The sequence below is a fragment of the Geotrypetes seraphini genome, chromosome 1 (genome assembly GCF_902459505.1).
Source record: "Geotrypetes seraphini chromosome 1, aGeoSer1.1, whole genome shotgun sequence".
Lineage (NCBI taxonomy): Eukaryota > Metazoa > Chordata > Amphibia > Gymnophiona > Dermophiidae > Geotrypetes > Geotrypetes seraphini.
Window position 1 is genome coordinate 249,477,460 of NC_047084.1, and position 23,130 is coordinate 249,500,589.

A 23,130-nucleotide genomic window follows, 5' to 3' on the forward strand; every position below is an offset into this window, starting at 1 on the left:
CGTCCCCACCCGTCCCCGCCAAAGTCCCACCCGTCCCCACCCGTCCCCGTGAGGACTCCCACCCGTCCACGCGAGGAATCCCTCCGTCCCCACCCGTCCCCGCGAGGAATTCCTCCATCCCCGCCCGTCCCCGCGAGGAATCCCCTACGTCCCCGCGAGGAATCCCCTACGTCCCCGCCCATCCCTATAAACTACAGAAATAGTTATTTCATTTAATTATGCTACTGAATTAAAGGCTCTGGTAGAAACCCATTTAAAAATAAGCAAAAAGACTTTATTAATTTGGAAATATTAATTGGGAAGAATACATACTTTGTAAACGGGTTTCTACCAGAGCCTCTAATGTTTATAAATTTTTATCAACACAACTAATATACTACTTTATCCTTAAGCAAAAAAAAAAGAAAATAATTTTTTTCCTACCTTTGTTGCCTGGTTTCTGCTTTCTTCATATTCTCATTCAATTCCTTCCATCCACTGCCTCTCTTCTCTCTGTGTCTTCCATTTGCTCTGTTACTGTGCCTCTCCCTTTCTCCCCCCTCCCAAATTGGTCTGGCACCCATCTTTTTCCTTCCACTCCCCCATAGTCTGGCACCTCTGTCTTCTTCCCTGCCAGGGTCTTCTCCCCATTCCCTCTTCCCCATTTCCTTCCAGTGTCCTTCTCCCCCACCATCTTCCCCATGTCCTTTCAGCGGCCTTCTCCCCCCTCTGTCTTCCCCATATCCTTTCATCGGCCTTCTCCCCCCGTTTTCCCCATTTCCTTTCAGTGGCCTTCTCCACCCCTGTTTTCCCCATGTCCTTTCAGTGGCATTCTCCACCCCTTTGTCTTCCCCAGTGCTTTCAGGGTCCTTCACCCCCCTCTGTCTTCAACATGTGCTTTCAGCATCCTTCCCCCCCTCCTCCCGTTTACCCCATGTCCTTTCAGCGTCCTTCTCCACTCCTTTGTCTTCCCCAGTGCTTTCAGCGGCCTTCTCCACTCCACCTTTCCTCCCTCCCTGCCCCTTACCTTTGTGGCGTTTCCGCACCCGACCGACAACAGAACAGGCCCGGTCGGACAAATCTCCCTGTCTTGTAGCCGCGAATCTAAATTACCTTCTTACAGCAGCTGGAGTATTGAAGCTGCTGTAAGAGGTAATTTAGATTCGCGGCTACAGGGCAGGGAGGTTTGTCGGCCGGGCCTGTTGTCGGTCGATCGGGGGACCTGACCGGCTGTGCACATTCTTCGGGGCGGACCAACCCCCTCCCCCTCCCCCCTCTTTCGTTCGCCATTGCCTTCTTCCTACCTGCCCTGCCGCTCACAGCCGACCGGAAGTCTTCCTGATGTCAGCGCTGACGTCGGAGGAAGGGAGGGCTTTGCTTAAGCCCTCCCTCCGACGTCAGCGCTGACATCGGGAAGACTTCCGTTCGGCTGTGTGCTGCGACAGTGCAGGTAAGGAGGAGGAGACTACCCTCGCGGCTCAAATGCAGTGTACTGCGATCCAACCCCGCAGGAACCCCGCGACCCTCGGAGGCGTCCCCACGGGATCCCCGCGACCCTCGGGGGCGTCCCCATGGGATCCCCGCGACCCTAGGGGGCGTCCCCACGGGATCCCCGTGACCCAAAGGGGGAACCCGCGGGATCCCCGCGGGTCCCGCGGGATTCCCGTCATCCCCGTTCCCGTGCAGCTCTCTAGTTGGGACGTCCTGTTTCAAAGCGCACCTTGTCCAACTGGTTGGCTGCTTGTATTTCCTTCTGCTACGCTCAGGCTGGTCTTTTGCTGCATGGTCGGGTCACGGGACATAAAGTCTGAGCGTTGGTGGCTTCTGTCGCTTTCCTCAGGTCCATGCCAATTGAGGAGATCTGCAAGGCTGCCACTTGGTCTTCAGTTCATACCTTCACCTCTCACTACTGTCTTGATACTTTGTCCAGGAGCGAAGGCCGGTTTGGCCAGTCGGTTTTGCGTAATCTGTTTTCCTAAATTGCCAACTTCCCTCTGTCCCTTTTTGGTTAGCTTGGAGGTCACCCACATGTAGAGAATATGCTGCCTGCTTGTCCTGGGATAAAGCACAGTTACTTACCGTAACAGGTGTTATCCAGGGACAGCAGGCAGATATTTTTGCAACCCTCCCACCTCCCCGGGATTGGCTTCTTTGCTAGCTATCTGAACTGAAGACCACGAGTAGGGAATGCGCCCTCTAGTGGAGCGGGAAGGCACACACATGCAGCACCAGCAAACTTGAAATCTTCAGTCAAGTTTGCTTGAAAAGCTGTCCGCGTCGGGGCTCTGTGGATGATGTCACCCCCACATGTAGAGAATATCTGCCTGCTGTCCCTGGATAATACCTGTTACGATAAGTAACTGTGCTTTATCTCCCCATGAGCCATATGCAGAAGAAATCCACTCCATATTTTTTCTATGATCCTTCTTCACTGGGAGCTCTACTGCCACCTGCAGATTTTCCCTTCTGCACACTGGCTGGAAGGAGTGTTTCTGTTCCGCTCTCTCTATTTCTTATTTTATTTGGTTTTTTTTTAATTTTTATTCAGTGTTTTTAAATGCTTGGAGCTTTCAACTTTGTATTGGCCCTGTCTTTCTGGAGAAGAAGCAAACTACAGTCTGCAGCTGACATGCCTATCCCTGGTGGTACCTCTTAGCCAGCCTGCACAAGTATTTTTGGAGCTTGGGGCCATCCCCGCTTTTACTGCTTAGCAGGAATTTGAGTACCGGCTGTTAGGCATATATAGGAGGCTCAGTGGTGTCTCGCAGGGTGCTGGCTGTGTTTTTCGCTTCCCCCTTCTGATAGCGCGTCCATCAGTCCATGGGGCTGGCGGGCACAGTGAGTAAGACTGTTACAGCATTTGAGGTGAATCGGCCTGGGGGATGTCTGAAAAACAGGTATATGAGGGTTCCTGCATATTCATCTTCCTTTCTTTTGAAAAATCCTAAATTCACCGTTTTTTTTACATTAGTTAATGGGGGGAGGGGGGGTTAGGCGCAAAAATCTTGACAGTGGCCATCTTGGACTTTTAGCAATCTTTTTTTCAAAAGTTTCCTGCACTTCCAGAACTTCTATTTCTGCCTCAAAACTGATTGAGATGGAGTCCTTAGACTCTTTTACCCCAGATTCATGCCAGAATTGTTCAAATTTTGCGTCTCGGAAACTTATTTGTGCCATGAGCCACACAGCGTGGACTGGAGTGGTGGAAGCAGCCAGCTTAACCTCTCTACATACTGAGATGACAAAAAAAGTGGCTAGCGGTGCTGGGGCAGCCTTTTTTATTTTTGTTTGTTTTCGGGGCCTGGAAATGGTGACTATGTAGTGTGGAAGGATGCGGATGCCCCGCAGTCCAAAAAATGCAAAATAGTTATCACACTCCCTGAGACAGATGCTTTCTTAGACTTCTTGAAATTTTTGTGGAAAGCCTTTCATGAGAGCCGTGCTCCCGAGCAGTCCTGCTGCTCGTTGCACTTGACTCGTTGAGACATAACCTCCCAAGGCACGTCTTCTTCACAGTCTGCCGTTGTCCAGGACTCGGGAGACCTTTCTCCATGGGATATGGATGATGATGATGATAATTTTAATGTCCTTTATTTTCTTTGGATACGACTCCTGTGGCAGGAGATCTGGGACCGTATGTTGGCACTTTAGATCTATTTTGGCTTCAGGATACGGATGATGATAATTTTAATGATCCTTTATTTTCTGTGGATACTACTCCTATGGCAGGGGACCTGGGACCATAGGTTGGCACTTTTAGATCTATTTTGGCTTCAGAACCTGGGGATGATTCCACAGTTCTGCGTTTAAGTCTAATGCCTTGCCGGATCTCATATCGGAGTCTCTGCATGAGCTGAATTTGGACACACCTCCAGCTCTTTCTGCCTCTTTCTCCCTCTTGTGTGGAGTGAGGGTTCAGTCCTCTGCATTTCCCTGGCATCTGGACATTAATATCTTGATTTTGGAGTGGTGGGATTCTCCGGAAGGATCTCTGAAAATGGTGAGAGCCTTGTCAAGGCCGTATCAAATGCAACAGGAGTGTCGGCAACTTTTTACTCAGCCTAAAGTGGATTCTTTGGTTGCCTAGGTTATCAAGCACACCTTTCTTCCGAGCGAAGGTGGTATGGTGCTCAAGGGATATTCTGGATCGCTGAGTGGATGTGGTTCTCGGGAGACTTTTTGAGGTAGTGGCTTTAGGAGTCAAAGCTATTCTTTTGTCACTCATACTTATCTGTCTAGACTGCACACTTCGGAGAGTGAGGGAGATGATCCTCCCTCCCTCAACTCCTTTTATCTGGTGTAGGTTATGTAGCTGACACTTTGTATGACATTATATGGGTCCTGGGAAAGGCTCAGCTTATTCCATTTCTGCTTGTAGAATGCTTTGGATCAGTCAATAGGATGGACAATTCCACCTTTAAGGAGCAGCATTTATTTGTCTACAAAATCCTGAGTGGAGTACAACGGGTATAAGTGAATCGATTTTTCACTTTTTTCAAAAATTACAAAGACTAGGGGACTCTTGAAGTTACAGGGAAATACTTTTAAAACCAATAGGAGGAAATATTTTTTTTTACTTGGAGAATAGTTAAGCTCTGGAATGCATTGCCAGAGGTTGTGGTAAGAGTGGATTGCGTAACTGGTTTTAAAAAGGGTTTGGACAGTTTCCTGGAGGAAATTTCCATAGTCTGTTATTAAGAGAGACATGGGGCAAGCAACCGCTGCTCTTTGGATTTTGGCAAGGTGCTAGTGACCTGGATTGGCCAACGTGAGAACCGGCTATTGGGCTTGATGGACCATTGTTATGACTCATTAAGGCTATTCTTACCTTCTTATGGTAAGGGCCTGGATGATCTTATGAACTGTTTGGCGAACTGTTGCCCTAACACCCTGCCTGATATTAGACCCAGAACCTTTAGAGGTTTGGGGCGCTCTTAATTTTTGTGGCTGTAGGTGCTCTTGACAATATTCCAGTTCCACATTTCAGAGATTCGCCCAGAGTTCAGGCAGAGGTTTTCTGGATCCAGGCGTAACCAGGCCTCCACTTCCCTTGCTGCTCTATCTACCAAGAAATCACAATGACCCAATGCCAAGGGAGACCCCTCTTCATATAGGGGCAGACTCTCGGCGTTTCTGCAGGATTGGGTCCAGATTTCATCCGACCAATGGGTTCTGGACATTATTCTGGCTACAAGCTGGAATTTGCTCAGCCTCTAACAGATGGGTTTGTGGACGCTCCCATAGGGTGTCCAGAAAAGGCTGTCAGAGTTCAAGCCACTGTGAGAAGGTTACTTGAAATTCAGGCTATAGGGTAGCGCTGCACAACATACGGCTTGCGGGCCATATGTAGCCCAAAATTGCTCTCACTGCGGCCCATGGGAGTTCAGCTGCCGTACCAGCACCGCCAGCTTTTCCAACTGAAATTAACCAGCCCCGAAGCTTTCCAGCGGCTGTGTTTCACTCCCTGTGCCGTAACTTCCTGTTTCCGGTAGGGCGGGATGCGGCACATGGAAAGAAGTTGCGTCAGAGAGAGCGGGACGTTGGAGAAAAGAAGTTTTGGTGGGACGCAGGTAGGACACGGAGAATGAGGGAGAGAAGTTGGGCCGCGGACGAGGAGACTGGAAGAGATGCCAGGCCCTGGGTAGGGGGAAGACAGAGTTAGATAGACAGAAAGACCTGAAACAAAGGGGAGGCATAAGAGAGGGGGCAGATGTTGGACTTGGGAGTGTCTAGAAGGAAGAGAGAGAAAGAAAATGCAAAGAGGTAGAAAGATTCTGGACCAAGGAGGGAGGAAGGAAGGAGAGAGAGAAACATAGAAACATAGAAAAAGACGGCAGAAAAGGGCCGCAGCCCATCTAGTCTGCCCACCCTAATGACCCTCCCCTATTTATCTCTGTGCAGAGATCCCACGTGACGATCCCATTTCTTCTTAAAATCAGGCACGCTGCTTGCCTCGATCACCTGAAGTGGAAGTCTATTCCAGCGATCTACCACTCTTTTGGTGAAAAAGTATTTCCTGGTGTCGCCGTGCAATTTCCCGCCCCTGATTTTCCATGGATGTCCTCTTGTCGCCGTCGGACCTTTAAAAAAGAAGATATCTTCTTCTACCTCAATTCGGCCCGTGAGGTATTTGAACGTCTCGATCATGTCTCCCCTCTCTCTGCGTTCCTCGAGTGAGTATAGCCGTAATTTATAGCCGTTCCTCATACGGGAGATCCTTGAGTCCCGAGACCATCCGGGTGGCCATTCGCTGGACTGACTAAAGCCTCAGTACATCCTTGCGGTAATGAGGCCTCCAGAATTGTACGCAGTATTCCAGATGAGGCCTCACCATGGATCTATACAATGGCATAATGACTTCAGGCTTGCGGCTGACGAAACTCCTACGTATACATCCTATGATCTGCCTAGCCTTAGATGAAGCCCGCTCCACTTGATTGGCAGTCTTCATGTCTTCACTGATGATTACCCCCAAGTCCCGTTCTGCAACAGTCCTTGCTAGGATCTCGCCATTTAGGGTGTAAGTCTCGCATGGATTTTGGCTGCCAAGGTGCATGACTTTGCATTTCTTGGCATTGAAGCTCAGTTGCCAGGTCCTAGACCATTGCTCCAATAGGAGTAGGTCGTTTTTCATATTGTCCGTTGTGCTCTTGCTTGTTATGTTACACAGTTTGGCGTCATCGGCGAATAATGTTATTTTACCGCGAAGCCCCTCGGCCAAGTCTCTTATAAAGATATTGAAAAGGATCGGGCCCAAGACCGAGCCCTGCGGCACTCCGCTGATCACTGCCGTCGTTTCGGAGGGGGTGCCGTTCACCACCACCCTCTGAAGCCTACCACCAAGCCAGTCCCCAACCCATTTAGTCAAAGTGTCACCTAATCCTATAGAACTCATTTTGCACAATAACCTGCGGTGAGGGACACTATCAAATGCTTTGCTGAAGTCCAAGTATACAATGTCCAAGGACTCTCCAACATCGAGCTTCCCCGTCACCCAGTCAAAGAAGCTGATCAAGTTGGATTGGCAGGATTTCCCCTTGGTAAATCCATGCTGACGGGGATCCCGCAGATTCTCCTCATCCAGGATCATATCTAATTGGTGTTTGATTAGAGTTTCCATTAGTTTGCTCACTATTGATGTGAGACTCACTGGTCTGTAGTTCTCAGCCTCTGTCCTGCAACCTTTTTTGTGGAGTGGAATGACGTTAGCCGTTTTCCAGTCCAACGGGACTCTACCTTTACTAAGGGAGAGATTGAAGAGCGCGGATAGTGGTTCCGCCAGGACGTCCCTTAACTCCCTGAGCACCCTGGGGTGTAAGTTGTCTGGCCCCATTGCTTTGTTAACCTTGAGTTTTGACAACTCACAGTGGACACTGCTTGTTGTGAACTTGAAGTTACTAAACGGGTCTACTAAGCCATCCTTTTTTTGTAGTTGAGGGCCGGAACCTAGCTCCTCGCGGGTGAAGACCGAGCAGAAGTATTCGTTTAACAGTTCAGCTTTTTCTGAGTCTGCTTCTACATAGGTCCCGTCTGGTTTCTTAAGGCGTACTATCCCGCTTGTGCTGCGGTTCCTGTCGCTAATGTACCTGAAGAAGGATTTATCGCCCTTCTTGATGTTCTTTGCTAAAGTTTCCTCCATTCGGATTTTGGCCTCTCTAACTGCTGTTTTGACGGCTCTTGCTCTAGTCAAATAGACTTCTCTAGAGTCCTGAGATCCTGTATGTTTGTAGGAGATGAACGCTTTTTTCTTCTCTTTTATGAGGTCCGAGATCTCCGCAGAGAACCATTGTGGCTTATTGTTCCTACGCCGTTTACTCCCTGATTTTATATAGCGATTGGTCGCCTCCTGAATGGTAGCTTTCAGAGTCGACCACAGTTCCTCTACGTTATCTGTTCCTGCTTGGTTTTGTAGTGCTTGATGGATGAAATCCCCCATACCCTCAAAGTTGGCGTTCTTGAAGCTAAGGACCCTGGTCAATGTTTTAGTTTTGGCGAAACCCTTCCTGAGCTTGAACCATATCATATTATGGTCGCTGGAGGCCAACTCGTCGCCCACTGAGACCTCAGTGACACTCTCACCATTGATAAGCAATAGGTCCAGTATTGCCTGTTCCCTCGTTGGCTCCAATACCAGTTGCCTCAGTTTAGCTCCCTTCATAGAGTTCAATAGTCTCCTGCTGCTGCTGGATGCAGAGGAAAGTGTGTTCCAATCCACATCAGGCATGTTGAAGTCTCCTAACAACACTGTATCCCCACGCAAGGTGATATTCTCAATGTCACTGATTAGTTCTATATCTATGTCATCCTGTTGCCTTGGGGGTCTGTAAACTATGCCAAGATACAGGCATTTGTCATTCCCCCCTGGTCAAATTTACCCAAAGGGATTCCCCTGTGTATCTGATATTTGTGATTCTGGTGACTTTAATATCATCCTTAGTGTATAATGCTACATCACCTCCCATTCTGCCCTTCCTGTCTTGGCGAAGGAGGTTGTATCCTGGTATCACCACGTCCCACCCGTGGGAGTCGGTGAGCCAGAGAAGCAGAGAAAGACCTGGAAAAAAGAAGAACAAATGCTGGACATATGGGGGGGGGGGGAGGGGTGGTTGTAAGCAGAAGAAAGACAGAGAAAGACCTGAACCAAAGGGGAAAGACAGGAGCCAGATGCTTGACTATGAGAGGTGCCGACAGAGGGGAGATGTAAAATCATAACAGAGGAGGGAGAGAGAGAGACCTGGACCCAAAGAGGATGTGGTTGGATGCACAGTCGGAAGGAAGTCCATCCAGAAACTAATTAAATCACCAGACAACAAAAGTGGGATAAATGATTTATTTTCAATTTAGTGATTGAAATGTGTCAGTTTTGAGAATTTTTATCTGCTGTGTGTATATGAAAAATGAAAGGAATAAATTGTATTACCATTAGTAAAGGGAGCAGGATCTGGGGCAGAGCTTGGGTGGGTTTAGGGCGGAGCTTGGGAGGTCTGTGGTTGGGGGGTACTTAGCTTGAAGTAGTTGATAAACACTGCTGTAGGCAATCAGCAGGAGCCAGTTCCTCTCCTTTTCCACCTTCTTTCCTGCTGACAACCCCTACTAGTGTCTCAGGGCTTCTCTGGAAAGCCTCTGCACATGCGTGGATGTCTAAGTGATGATGTCAAGCATGCACATGACGTCATCATGGCAACGTCCACATTCTGGGTGTCTCAAGCCATGGCCACTACCTGTGACCCTCGCTACATTTCAGCCCCGGATCATTTTTGAGTTGCTCAGGCCTGCTATAGAGCATGTGCCGCCCAACACTTGGGCTCTGTGAGATACTCCAAAGAAAGGCTCTGGACCTTACTCAGTGCTCAAAGTTCAGTTCTTTCGCATGGAGACGGTTCAATCTATCAAAGCATCGGTGACCCTGGGAGAGTTTCTAGCCTCTCTAGATCTGACAGAGGCCTACTTGCATATTCCTATTTTCCCAGACCACAGGAAGTTTTTCAGTTTTTATGTTCTGGAAAATCATTATCAGTTTTATGCTCTACCCTTTGGATTGGTGACAGCTCTTCACACCTTCTCCAAAGTGATGGTTGTGGTAGCAGCTCACCTGCAAAAGATGGGACTGAAATTAAATCCCTACCTAGAAGACTGGCAGATCAGGGCCTCCCTCGTTATCCACGGGTCGGCGCACAATGGATCATTTAATCGAGTCTTGGAAGATCTAGATTGGATTGTAAATTACTGAAAGAGCAATTTGACACTGACTCAATCCCTGGAATACCTGGGAGTTTTGTTTGACACAGCTGTCGGCTGTGTCTATCTACCAGAGGTATGCAGACAGAAGCTATGCTTTCAGATTTCTTGACTCTTGGTCAAGTCAGCTCTGTCGGTGTGGGACTGTCTTCAGGTCCTGGGCTCCACAGCGGCCACTATAGACATGGTGCCTTTGGCAAGAGCCCACATGCATCCTCTTCAGCAGGCATTACTTTCACGCTATTCTCCACAGACGGAAGTGTTACAGAAACATCTACCCTGGATGCTGGAAGCTTTGGCCAGCATGGAGTGGTGGCTCCTTCCTCAATCCCTCTTCAGGGGCATGCCCCTCTGGATTGCTTCCTGGGTAGTGATAACGACAGATACCAGTCTCTTTGGCTGGGGAGCTCATTGCAACCATCGTCTGATTCAGGGGCGTGGTCGATCAACAGGTTCAGGGGTATAGTCTCAGAGGAAGTGGTCGATCAATAGGTTAGTGCTATGTGCCATTTGGTTGGCTCTGATGAAATTGCAGAAGACACTCCATAACATACTGTACCATACTGATTCTTGTATCCTGCAAATGTCAGCTAGGAATAATTGTGGCTTTTGTAATAATAGAAATGATACAGAGACATAGACATTATACAGATGACTGCATAGGACTAGGTCAGTCTAGTGAAGAGACAATATATTTTTAGCTCTTTCCTGAATTGGAAAATGGTGGCATATGTCAGTCATTAGGGAAGCACTAAGACTGCATCTCTGTCTGGAAGCCCACATGTTTTTTCAATGAGTGGAGCGTCATCTCCAGGCGCTGTCTGCAGTGCATGTAGCGGGAGTGGACAATGTTCAAGCCGACTTCCTCAGCAGACAGACCCTGGATCCAGGTGAGTGGACACTATCGACGGCAGTGTTTCAGGCCATTTTTCAGCCTTGGGGCCATCCACGATTTGACCTCATGGCAATGGCGAAGAGCAAGAAAGCAGATAGGTTCTTCAGTTGAAGATTCAAGTCCAGAAGTGAAGGTCTAGATGCTCTAGTCCAGCCTTGGCCTTAGGGCATCCTGTTATACATCTTTCCTCCCTGACCCATGATAAGCCAAATCCTTCAACGGATTGTAACTCATCAGGGGAAGGATCTGGTGGCTCCAAGGCGATGGTACACAGATCAGATGCATCTTCACACAGGCCACGACCTCCAGTTTCAAATGCATACAAACATTATTTCCCAGGGTGCAGTATGCATGGAGGATCTGGATCACTTTGCTCCTATGGCATTGCTCTTGAGTGCGAAGCTTAAAGCACAAATGGTATTCAGATCTGGTTATTGCCACTCTTCTCAAGTCTAAAAAGTCAACTACAGTCTCGGCCTATGCTAAGGCGTGGAAGACCGGGTAGAGCTGTTTTCAGCTCCTGTTTCAGTGGTGTTGGCTTTTCTCCAAGCAGGCCTTGATAAGAGCCTCATTGTGGCTTCTCTTCGTGTCCAAGTTGCAGGGCTCTCTTGTTTCATAGCTTGGGACCGTAGACTTACACTGGCGTCTCATGCAGACATCGCCAGATTTCTAAAAGGTGCTCTTCACGTCAGACCACTGATCAAACCGTTGTTCCCTTCATGGGACCTTAATGTGATTCTGTGAGGTCTCGCCAAAGCTCCGTTCGAGCCAGTGGAAGAAGCTTACCTCTTGGATTTGACAGTAAAGGCGGTTTTTCTGGTAACTGTGACCTCTACAAGACTAGTCTTGGAGCTTCAGGCTCTTTCATATAGAGAGCCTTTCCTTAAGATCTCGGAGACTGGGGTCTCCTACGTACTGTTCCATCTTTTCTGCTGAATGTGGTTTTTGTGTTTCATGTTAATCAGGAAATCTGCTTACCTGTATTCCATTCCATGGGTTCTAAGAAACAGGACCACATTTTGAAGAAGCTGGACGTGAGAAAAGTGCTTCTTCGATACCTAGAAGTCACCAACAAGTTTAGACTCTGACCTTCTGTTTGTGCTGACTCATTCGACTAAGCGAAGTGTGCCTGCTTCCAAGGCCATGAAACTTGCAAAAGAGGCAAAAACTCATAACAATTTTTTTAGGTACATCAGAAGCAGAAAACCTATGAGGGTATCCGTGGAACTGTTGAATGATCAAGAAGCAAAAGGGGCGCTCAGGGAGTATAAGGCCATAGCAGAGAGACTGAATTAATTCTTTGCTTCAGTCTTTACGGAAGAATATGTTAGAGATCTAACTGAACTGGAAATGGTTTTCAAGAGTGATCATGAGGAAGAACTGAATCTGGTGAATCTGGAAGATGTACTAAGCCAAATCAACAAGTTAAAAAATGATAAATCACCTAGACCGGATGGTATACTTTTAGAGAATGACATGGGGACAAATTTTTCCCCGTCCCAGTGGGAACTCATTTTCCCGTCCTATCCCCGCAAGTTCTTTTCCTGTCACTGCCCTGTTCCTGCAAGCTCTGTCTTCATCTGCAGAAGCCTCAAAAACTTTAAAATCATAAGTGTCTGAGGCTTGTGCGCCTCACCAATTTGCTTGACTTCTTTGAAGGTGTGAATAAACATAAAAACATAAGAATAGCCTTACTGGGTCAGACTAATGGTCCATCAAGCCCAGTAGCTCGTTCTCACGGTGGCCAAACTAGGTCACTAGTACTTGGCCAAAAGCAATATTCCATGCTACAATGGATAAAGGTGAGCCGGTTGATGTAGAGTATGGAGATTTTCAGAAAGCTTTTGACAAAATTCCTCATAAAAGGCTCTTGAGAAAATTAAAGCATCATGAGATAGTGGCAAAGTTCAGTTGTAAATTAGGAATTGGTTATTGGATAGAAAACGGCGGGTAGGGTTAAATGGTCATTTTTTTTCATTTTTTGTCGTGGGCAGAGGCTAGGGCATTCTCTCCAGTGGAGATTTGTAGAGCTTCCACTTGGTTCACTCTACATACCTTTGCCAGATTTTACAGAATGGATATTGCATCAAGAGAGGACTCATGCAGAGCCCACCCTAGATTTCTGGGACTGCTTTTGTACATCCCACTTGTCCAGAATGACACATCTATTGCACTGGAAAAAGAGATTATGTCCTTACCTTGATAATATCTTTTCCGGTAGATAGGTGTGTCATTCTGCACCCATGCCCTGTCCTTCCTGCGCCTACCTACTATCTCATTCTGTTAATTCTTCTCCAAGTTTGTATCTTGGATGCCAGTCAGCCCTTTAGGCCCTGAAGAAGATTATAATATGTTTTTAGCGTCTACAGGGGTTCTACCTGAGCTTCATTGATGCTTCCGTTGGCTGTTACTTGTTCATTGAGTGTTCAAGTGTTCTTATGTTTGTGCAGAACAGTTGATTTGTGTGGGAAATTTTCCATTTTTATCCTTCACATACTTTCAAGCTCTTGCATGCTTGGATACTAACTGCAGGTGGCAGTAGAGCTCCTGGTGAAGTAGAAGGATCACAGAAAAAATCCTTATGCATATGGCTCGTGGCCATGGCGATTCGATTCGATTCAGCCTATTGAATCGATTTTTTTTTTTTTTTTATTCGATTCGATTTTCCTGCCTAATTGGGTGTTTTTTTAAAAAACATCCTAGTGGGTTTATTTTATAGCCTCTTCACCCCTTTTATAGCCTCTTCACCCTCTTCGCCCTCTCCTACCCACACTGGCATTGTGGTGTAAATAAAAAATACTTTTCCTTTCTCTGTTAAATCCTAGCTCACATTTGCAGTCTAACACCAGCTCTGGCAGGATACACATTTCAAATCTGACATATTGTAATCTCAAAACAGAAAATAAAATTATTTTTTCTACCTTTTGTTGTCGGTTCATTATTTAAATCAGGTTGGTCCCACGGTCTGGTTGTCTTCTGATAACGTGCTTGCCAGGGTCTCCTTTCTCCGTGCTAACCATCCATCTTCCATCTCTGTCCTCCCCTTCTGTTTTCCTTCCCTCCCCCGGAGGTTTGGCATCTTTCCTTTTTTGTCTCCATCCCCGCAGCTGCAGTGATGGACCCCACCATCCCCAGATTCACCAGCTCCTTTTCTTAACTACCCTTTCATCCTGCATCTCTCCCTCCTTCCCCACCACCCCAGGGTTCACCATTTCCCATTCTCTTCCCAACTACCCTCCTATCCGGTATCTATACTCCCCTCTACTCCATTCCTTGTGTCCAACTTCTCTCCTTCTGTTCCTTCCCTCCCTAAATCCCATTGTCCACCATCTGTCTCCCTCTCCTGTTTTTATATCCATTATTTCTTCTATCCCTCCCCCATCTCCCCTCTCCCTCCCCCCATCTCTCCTCTCCATGATCTTCCTCAAGTCCATCTCCCCTCTCCATAATCTCCCCCAAGTTCATCCCATTGTATTTCAAACCTTTCCAAGTAAAGGACAAGCAGAGAATACCTGATTTGCCTGCTTTCCTCTCCAGCCACCCTAAAACGTCTAAATCTTTAAGGCCTTTAAATCAATGGTCAAGAACTCGGGGTCATAGCAAGCTATAATGTGCCTCGTGTGAGTTGACTATCTTGGTACCCTCCCCATCCTTCCATCCAGTGTGTCTCCTCTCTCCCTACTCATCCAGCCAGCTGTCTTTCCCTAGTTTACTTTCAGCTTCAATCTGTTCTCTCCTGCTGTTTCTTCCGATCTACAGCAGTAAAGCAAAACAAGAAGAAAAACAAATGGGGCCGCTGTGCTCAGGCACGCACTTTCGGCTCTGCCGGTCCTCTACCCTAGAACAGGAAGTGATGACAGAGGGAGCAGAGGATCGGCAGAGCCAACAGCGTGTACCTCAGCACTACAGCCCCTCGTATTTCTTCTTGTTTTGCCATTACCGTCAGCCGACATCAGAGCCTGTCAATACATGTCGGCTCAGCACTTGCCAAGGGCGAAATCCGCGCATCGGGGGGGGGGGATCTTCAGCTGCCCCCCTCCCCGGGCCCTTCCTCTTTCACTTTTGCTGGGAGCAGCCGCTGCAGGTGGAGGGCGATCACTGGCACGGTTCTCGGGCTTTTGCTGTGAGGGGGGAGGGGGCAGACACGTTCTCCCTCTCCCCCGCAATCCGCTGTTACTGCAAAGGGGGGGATGATCAGAAACCAAACCGGGATGGAAAATGGCCCGAAACAAAACGCACGCTTCTCTATTATTACTATTTTTATTATTACTATTTTTTAAACTTGCTATTACTTTTTAGCCTCCCTTTGACGAAGTCCATGCTTCTGATGTAACTTCCGTTTTGCAAAACCAGAAGTTACATTAGATAGATGGAGTCCAGAGGAAAAGCCCCTCTAGCAAGGGGGCCAACTTGAATTGGTGAGTTTGGTTTTATGTAAAAATGAATCGATTTGAATTGATTCACCCAAAGTGAATCGGTGAATTGATTCGAATCGCGAATCGGGCAGCACTAATGGGGAGAGAACCCACTTGTCCAGGTTGACATACCTGTCTACTGGAAAAGATATCAAGGTAAGGACATACCGTATTTTCACGCAGATAACGCGCACCCGTGTAAAACGCGCACACGGGTATAGCGCGCAGAAACCACGATTTTATGTACAAAAACTTTTGTATACCGCGCTCACGGGTATACCGCGCATGCAGCCCGACTGCCTTTCGCCCGCCCCGACTCTCCTCTGGCCACCCCGACTCTCCTTTCGCCCTCCCCGACTCTCCGTGCGCTGTCCCGACTCTCCGTTCACCCTCCCTGACTTTCCGTGCACTGCCCCGACTCTCCGTGCGCTGTCCCAACTCTCCGTTCACCCTCCCTGACTTTCCGTGCACTGCCCCGACTCTCCGTGCGCTGTCCCGACTCTCCGTTCACCCTCCCTGACTTTCCGTGCACTGCCCCGCCTCTCCGTGTGCTATCCCGACTCTCCGTTCACCCGCCCTGACTTTCCGTGCACTGCCCCGCCTCTCCGTGTGCTGTCCCGACTCTCCGTTCACCCGCCCTGACTTTCCGTGCACTGCCCCGACTCTCCGTGCGCTGTCCCGACTCTCCGTTCACCCGCCCTGACTTTCCGTGCACTGCCCCGCCTCTCCGTGCGCTGTCCCGACTCTCCTTTCGCCCGCCCTGCCCTGCTCCCAGCTCTGTAAGCATGCGCAATGGTCTGAGCATGCTTGCCGCTTAGTTTTCACCAAGGCTGTTTTTCTGGTGGTGTGCTTTTCACCACGTGGCTGTGGCCCCCCTCTATCTGGCCTTGTAATTTGCCCAGTGAATACTATTTTGACTATACAACAGCATCTCAGCCTTTGGGTAAGCCTATAAAAGATTAATGCTGCATGTAGAGCCCACATTTTAATTTGATCTCTTCAGATTGGTATTCTGCATTTATCTACCTGGTAGTAGAGTTTATCAATTAAATTTAAATGTACCGCCATAATGGCAGGAATAAGACGAAAGTCATATACAGTGGACTTTAAGCTTCAAGTCGTTGCGAAAGCTGAGGAAATAGGCAACCGGGCCGCAGCGAGAGAGTTCGATGTTGGAGAAACATCGGTGCGTGAATGGAGAAAAGATAAGAAGGAACTGGAGAAATGCAATCCGCGCAAACGGGCACGTCGTGGGGCCAAACCAAAATGGCCTCAGCTGGAGGATGACTTGAAGCAGTGGATTCTGGCGAGAAGGGAGCAAAATCAATCAGTCTCTACTGTTGCGATTCAGATGAAGGCAAAACTACTTGCCAATGGAAGAGGAATACCCGATTTCAAAGCTGGCTTCACATGGATCTCAAAATTTATGAAAAGGAACGGACTATCAGTTAGATTGAGAACAACTGTTGGCCAGCGACTTCCAGATGACTAGCAGCAAAAATTGATTGATTTCTGTGACTTTGTCGCCAAAGAAATATCTGAACTTGGCATCACTGCAAAGGACGTCATCAACATGGATGAAATTCCAATGGCATTCGACATTCCAGCAACAAGAACCATAGCCCCCACAGGTACTAAATCTGTTGCCATCACCACAACTGGGCATGAAAGAACGTGTTTTACAGTCGTTCTTGGTTGCTCAGCTAGCGGGGTTAAGTTAAAGCCCATGCTCATTTTCAAAAGGGTCACTATGCCCCGTGAAAAGCTGCCCACCAGTGTGGTTGTGCACTGCAACAAGAAGGGATGGATGGACTGCGACGTAATGAGATTGTGGGTAGATAAATGCTTTAGGGCAAGACCGGGTGGATTCTTTGCAAAAAAATCCTTGTTAATTTTGGATGCCATGGCTGCCCACAAAGAAAAAAATGTTCAGGCCTACATTAATTCTACTAGTGCCCACATCGCTGTGATACCTGGAGGCCTGACGTGTAAGCTGCAACCACTTGACATCGCAGTGAATCATCCATTCAAGACTTTTATTAGAAAGGAGTGGGAGGAGTGGATGCAGAGCGGCACACACGAGTACACACCCGCGGGGCGGCAGAAGCGGGCAACTTTCACAGAAGTCTGCAAGTGGGTGGCTTCAGCATGGGACAAAATAACACCAGATACCATTCGAAATGGATTTAGAAAAGCGGGCATTGTTTATGAAACCAATGACACTACGGGTACTACCAGTGCAGCGGAAGGAGGCAACAACATGGATATCAGCGATGATGATGATGATGATGACGATATCACTTCGGAAATAAACGAGGATCGTCTGCAGGCCGTGCTCAGTTTATTTAATGACGATGATGACAATTCGGATTTTGATGGATTCAAGGATTCAGATGACTGTGATGATGATGACTGAATAAACCTGTAAACTTTGTTTATTTACAACTTTACCGTAATTACGGTAACTGTATTTAGATTATTTTGTCCTCCATACTTCGTTTGATCTACCGGTTAATGTTATAGTTTATAAGAATTAACATGTTTCTGTTCTTGTTGCTGAATTCATACTCACTAACTCTAGATTAAAAGTTATAAGGTTGTTTATAAGAATGAACAGTTTTTTTTCTTTTCACGTGTTTGGTTGGAGGGTGTGTCAATGGTGCGTGAGTTCTCCTATGTCTGGTTGAGGTGGATTGAATTACCGGTATTTAGCTGAAGAAATTATGGTAGTTAAAACCCCCCCCCCCATTCCACACACATTACGGTAATTCTTTTCCATTTTTGTTCCCATTATAAAAAACACTGATAAGTTTCCAAAAAAAATACATTAAAATAAGAAGTGAAAACAAAGGCCCCTACAGATGAGAACATAAGAATAGCCTAACTGGGTCAGTCCAATGGTCCATCATGCCCTGTAGCCCATTCTCATGGTAGCCAATCCAGGTCACTAAATACCTGGTCAAAACCCAAAGAATAACAACATTCCATGCTACCGATTCAGGGCAAGCAGACGCTTCCCCCATGTCTTAATAACAGACTATGGACTTTTCCTCCAGGAATTTGTCCAAACCTTTTTAAAACCAGCAACGCTATCTGCTTTTACCATAACTTAAATCATTCCTTCCAAACAGAGACCTTGCTAGATGTCAAATACAGAAAGAACAAGGTACCGTAACTTCACAAGGACTTAGCTGTGCAGGAATACCTATACCTATATACCTATACCATATACCTAGTGCAAAAATGTGCAAAGGTCTGTTTTTTTCTTTCCATCACTACATAGCCTACGGTAATGCCACACAAGCAGCGCTGTTACAAATATATTCTGAAGGTCAATGCTAAGGTTAACAAAGTTTCCTTCCTTGGACCACAAGGAGATACTGACAAACCACTGAAAGAGATCCCAGGAACAACACCCAAAGACCCACTCAGTATGTGAACCAGTTGAGTGGAGTGGACTAGGGTAACTGGGGGGTGGAAATGGACCCAGAGTTTTCTCACCAGAATTTCCCAGACCACCTCTTCCTCTCAACACATTGACACGCTAGTGGGTTTATTTTATAGCTTTTTCACTCCCTTCGGTCTGCCTGTCCCCCTTGAAGTCCTGTCCCCCCTTGAAGGTCTGCCTGTCCCCCTTGAAGATCTGTCCCCATCCTGAAAGCCTGATGCCCCCCCCCGACGTCCGATACATCCCCCCCCCCCCGGCAGGACCACTCGCACCCCCACCCCGAAGGACCGCCGACTCCCCGACAATATCGGGCCAGAAGGGAGCCCAAACCCTCCTGGCCACGGCGACCCCTACCCCCACCCCGCACTACATTACGGGCAGGAGGGATCCCAGGCCCTCCTGCCCTCGACGCAAACCCCCCTCCCTCCAACGACCGCCCCCCCCAAGAACCTCCGACCGCCCCCCCCGCCGACCCCCACGACACCCCCACCCCCCTTCCCCGTACCTTTGGTAGTTGGCCGGACAGACGGGAGCCAAACCCGCCTGTCCGGCAGGCAGCCAACGACGGAATGAGGCCGGATTGGCCCATCCGTCCCAAAGCTCCGCCTACTGGTGGGGCCTAAGGCACGTGGGCCAATCAGAATAGGCCCTGGAGCCTTAGGTCCCACCTGGGGGCGCGGCCTGAGGCACATGGTCGGGTTGGGCCCATGTGCCTCAGGCCGCACCCCCAGGTGGGACCTAAGGTTCCAGGGCCTATTCTGATTGGCCCACGCGCCTTAGGCCCCACCAGTAGGCGGAGCTTTGGGACGGATGTGCCAATCCGGCCTCATTCCGTCGTTGGCTGCCTGCCGGACAGGCGGGTTTGGCTCCCGTCTGTCCGGCCAACTACCAAAGGTACGGGGAAGGGGGGTGGGGGTGTCGTGGGGGTCGGCTGGGGGGGTGGTCGGAGGTTCTTGGGGGGGGGCGGTCGTTGGATGCAGGGGGGTTTGCGTCGAGGGCAGGAGGGCCTGGGATCAGTGTTCCCTCTAAGGATTGATGAGGTGTGTGCAAAAAAAAATATGCATGAGCGACAAATTACATACTCCACAAATTTATGAGCAGGCGCAGAGGACGCATTTTTAAACAAATGTAGTTTATCCTTGTACTCCTTATGTAATTTTGATCATCTATGGATATGTTTGTATGTTTATTGTTCAAATGGTTTTATTTATTTCCCAAAATTTATTTTTGTTATACACATTGAAAATATTTGATATTGCGTTTAAATCAAAATCTCAATAAACTTGAAACTTGAAACGAGTGCCCATGAGATTGTGGGAGGGTTAAATACTCAAAACTTAGAAGAATAACAATTTACTTAAAGTTTTTGCTTCGCCAGCTTTCTGGTATCTTTACATAATTCAGTGGTGTACCTAGCATATGTAACACCCGGGGCCCATCATTTTTTGGCACCCCCCCCCCCCCCATCTGTACGAAAAACGTGATTTTTAGTAACAAGCCACACATCACACATGAGTACCTAGGAAAAGGCAGCATCTTACATATTGCAGTGAACAGTACATCAATACACCCATTGTAAAACTAAACAAGCCAGACCAGCACAGATCAATCCTACACCGTCAATCCTAACAGAAAACCATGTCTTTCGAACACACAGAACACAGAAAACACCTTCGCCTAGTAAGGAATATGTAATCACAAACTAACCCCTCCCTCTTTTACAAAACTGTAGTGTGGATTTTAGCTACGGAGGTAACAGCTCTGATGCTCATAAAATTCTGAGCATCAGAGCTGCTACCACCAAGGCTGGTGCTAAAAACGCTTCACAGTTTTGTAAAAGGGGGGATAAAATAAAAATACATAGACAAAGGTTAAATTGAACCAGCAAGAAGCTGGACTCTGCATACAATGCTTCACAGAAACAGTGACACATGTCTCCTAAAGCAATAAATAAATAGAAATTTTTTTCTACCTTTGTCTTCTGTGGTTTCTCCTTTCCTCATCTTCTTGTAACTCTCTTCCTTCCATCCACTGTCTGCCGTCTCTCTTCCCCTATATGGCATCTTCTCTCCTTCTATGCCCCTTCCAGAAACTGTATGCCTCCCCCTTCCATCTCTCCTTTCACCCCATTGGTCTGGCATCTCTCTCCTCGCCTTCCCTCTCCCACACCTCTCCTCATAGTCTGGTATCTCCCCTTCCCTGATTCTCTGGCATCTCTCTCCTTTCCTTTTCTTCCATCTTTCGCTCCCCCTCCATGCTCTCACATCTCCCCCTTCCTTTTCCCTTAGACTGGCATACCTTCCTCCTACGCTCCAAGCCCTGGCATCTCCTTTAATTCCCTCCCTCATCTTCCTTCTCCCTCCAGCTGGGTACCGCAACACTCTTCCCTGCAGCTCTGCACTTCCCCCCAATTGCCATGCTTCGGTTCCTCTTCTTCCTTCCTTCCCCCCCCCCCCCCCCCGCGGGACCCTGCGGCACCATCAACTCTTACTCCCTCTAATGTCGGCCCTGCAGCTCCAGACTTCCTCGCACCTTCTCCCCTCCCCCTTTGGATTGCTATTATTTTAAATGTTATAGCCGCGGAGCTGTATCCATCAGTGGAGATGTCTAACCTTGGCCTGCCCCGGAACTCTTACTGCAGCAGCCGCCTGTCTAGGCAGGAACAGGAAGTCACTGTTGCAGTAAGAGTTCCGGGGCAGGCCGAGGTTAGACATCTCCACTGATGGATACAGCTCCGCGGCTATAACATTTAAAATAATAGCGATCCAAAGGGGGAGGGGAGAAGGTGCGAGGAAGTCTGGAGCTGCAGGGCCGACATTAGAGGGAGTAAGAGTTGATGGTGCCGCAGGGTCCCGCGGGGGGGGGGGGGGGAAGGAAGGAAGAAGAGGAACCGAAGCATGGCAATTGTGGGGAAGTGCAATCCCCCCAATGCGTCCCCTTACCTTACCTCCCCTTACCTTTGCGACGCGTGTGTGCGCTGTGAAGAGAAACTTGTGCGCTGCGATGTAATATTTTGTGCGCCAGCGCAGGCCAGCGCAGCTTAGCGGGAACACTGTATCCCTCCTGCCCGTAATGTAGTGCGGGGTGGGGGTAGGGGGTCGCCGTGGCCAGGAGGGTTTGGGCTCCCTCCTGGCCCGATATTGTCGGGGAGTTGGGGAGTCGGCCGGGCAAGAGGGCTTGGGCTCCCTCTTGCTCCGATCGTGGATGCGGGTGCGGGTGGGAGCGCGTGCGAGCGGTCGTTCGGGGTGGGGGTGCGAGTGGTCCTGCTGGGGGGGGGGGTGAATCGGGCGTCGGGCAGGGTGGGAACTATGTAAAAAAAAATTTTGTATACCGCGCTCACGCGTATAACGCGCGAGGGGTATGTGCGGTAGGTAAAAACACGTATAACGCGCGCGTTATATGCGTGAAAATACGGTAATCTTTTTTAAAACTTACCTTATTTCTTCTAAATGAATAAATTTGTATTTTTCTATTCTTTAAAAGCTTTTGATGATTTATTTTTTTCAAAAAAGTTTTACATAATGTATGACAGCTACTTTTTATCTCTGTTTTAAATATAGAACAAGTTTAATTTATTTGCCTATCTTTGGATTTTGAAAGAAAAAAAGGCTTTATTAACTTTTCTGTGGAGAAAACTGAGCCCATTCTGTGGGTTTAGGACAGTATGAAAATGGTGTATTTTATTCCTGTCTTTTTTTTCTTTTTTTTTTTTAAGGAGTATCCACTGCTGGTCCTAGTGTTAGTGCAGCAGATAATGCCTTGTCTATATTGGAAACAATAACGTCACTAAATCAAGAGGCAAGTGCTGCCTGGGCCTCCAGTGAGAACACAAACTCTAAAGGCAGTGAGAGAACAACCAAGAAGCTTCTTTCCCAGCAGAATGTTGATGGCAGCACAGAGAAGGAACGAAATCCCAGCACAGAGAGGGAGCGAAATCCAGAAGATGCCCAGGACAAAGAAAAAAATGCCCCCGAATCTTTAGGAGATGGATATAAAATAATTTTGAAACACGAAGAGTTAATGGACACCCCAGGCCCTATTGAGGAAGCCAAAGTTTTCTCTAAAGAAGCTAGCACAGTGGCTCAACCCATTAAAGAATCTGCACAGGAATGTCAGGAACAGAAAAGCAAATCAGCAGAAAAATCAGAGAGGAAAGTGGAGAGCAGTGAAAAGGGTGAAAGAAAGGAAGAAAAGAGGGAGAACAAAATGGAGAAAAAGAATGAACATACTAAGAAGAATGATGAGAGCTTGCGGATGAAGGAAGAAAAACTAAAAGAAAAGGAGACAGATGGAGGAAAGCAGGCAGTACCTGATAAAATCAGCAGCAAACAAAGGACAACTGATGGGTTCAAAGAAGGTAACAACCTGTTTATATTGCTTTATTGTCAGCAATATTTGTCAGAAAGACTGAAGTTTGACTCTGGGAGCATTTTTTGGGAGGAATACTGAAAGGTCCTTTTAAATGGGTGTTTATTTTCTAGATGAGCAAATATCAGTTTCATTTATAGTATAGTGTAATTGCTTAAATCTACTTTAAAATGTTGCTTTAATTATTGCTGATCTTTTAGTTTTTATATTTATTTCTATTGGAATTCATAAAACTCAGCCAACTCTGTTTGGAAATAATCTCCATTTCACTTAGGCACATAAGGGGT

The 23,130-nt window shown here is 47.7% G+C and overlaps 1 protein-coding gene across 4 annotated transcripts in view; it reads left to right on the plus strand.

Moving 5' to 3' along the window:
• The window catches only part of BOD1L1 (biorientation of chromosomes in cell division 1 like 1), a 425,195-nt gene that overhangs the window by 39,354 nt on the left and 362,711 nt on the right, over nt 1–23,130 (plus strand). For all 4 annotated transcript variants that reach the window (XM_033949017.1, XM_033949024.1, XM_033948998.1 and 1 more), the window contains exon 4: nt 22,191–22,832. In XM_033949017.1, coding sequence (XP_033804908.1) covers nt 22,191–22,832 — 642 coding nt within the window. The remainder of the gene's footprint in view (nt 1–22,190; nt 22,833–23,130) is intronic.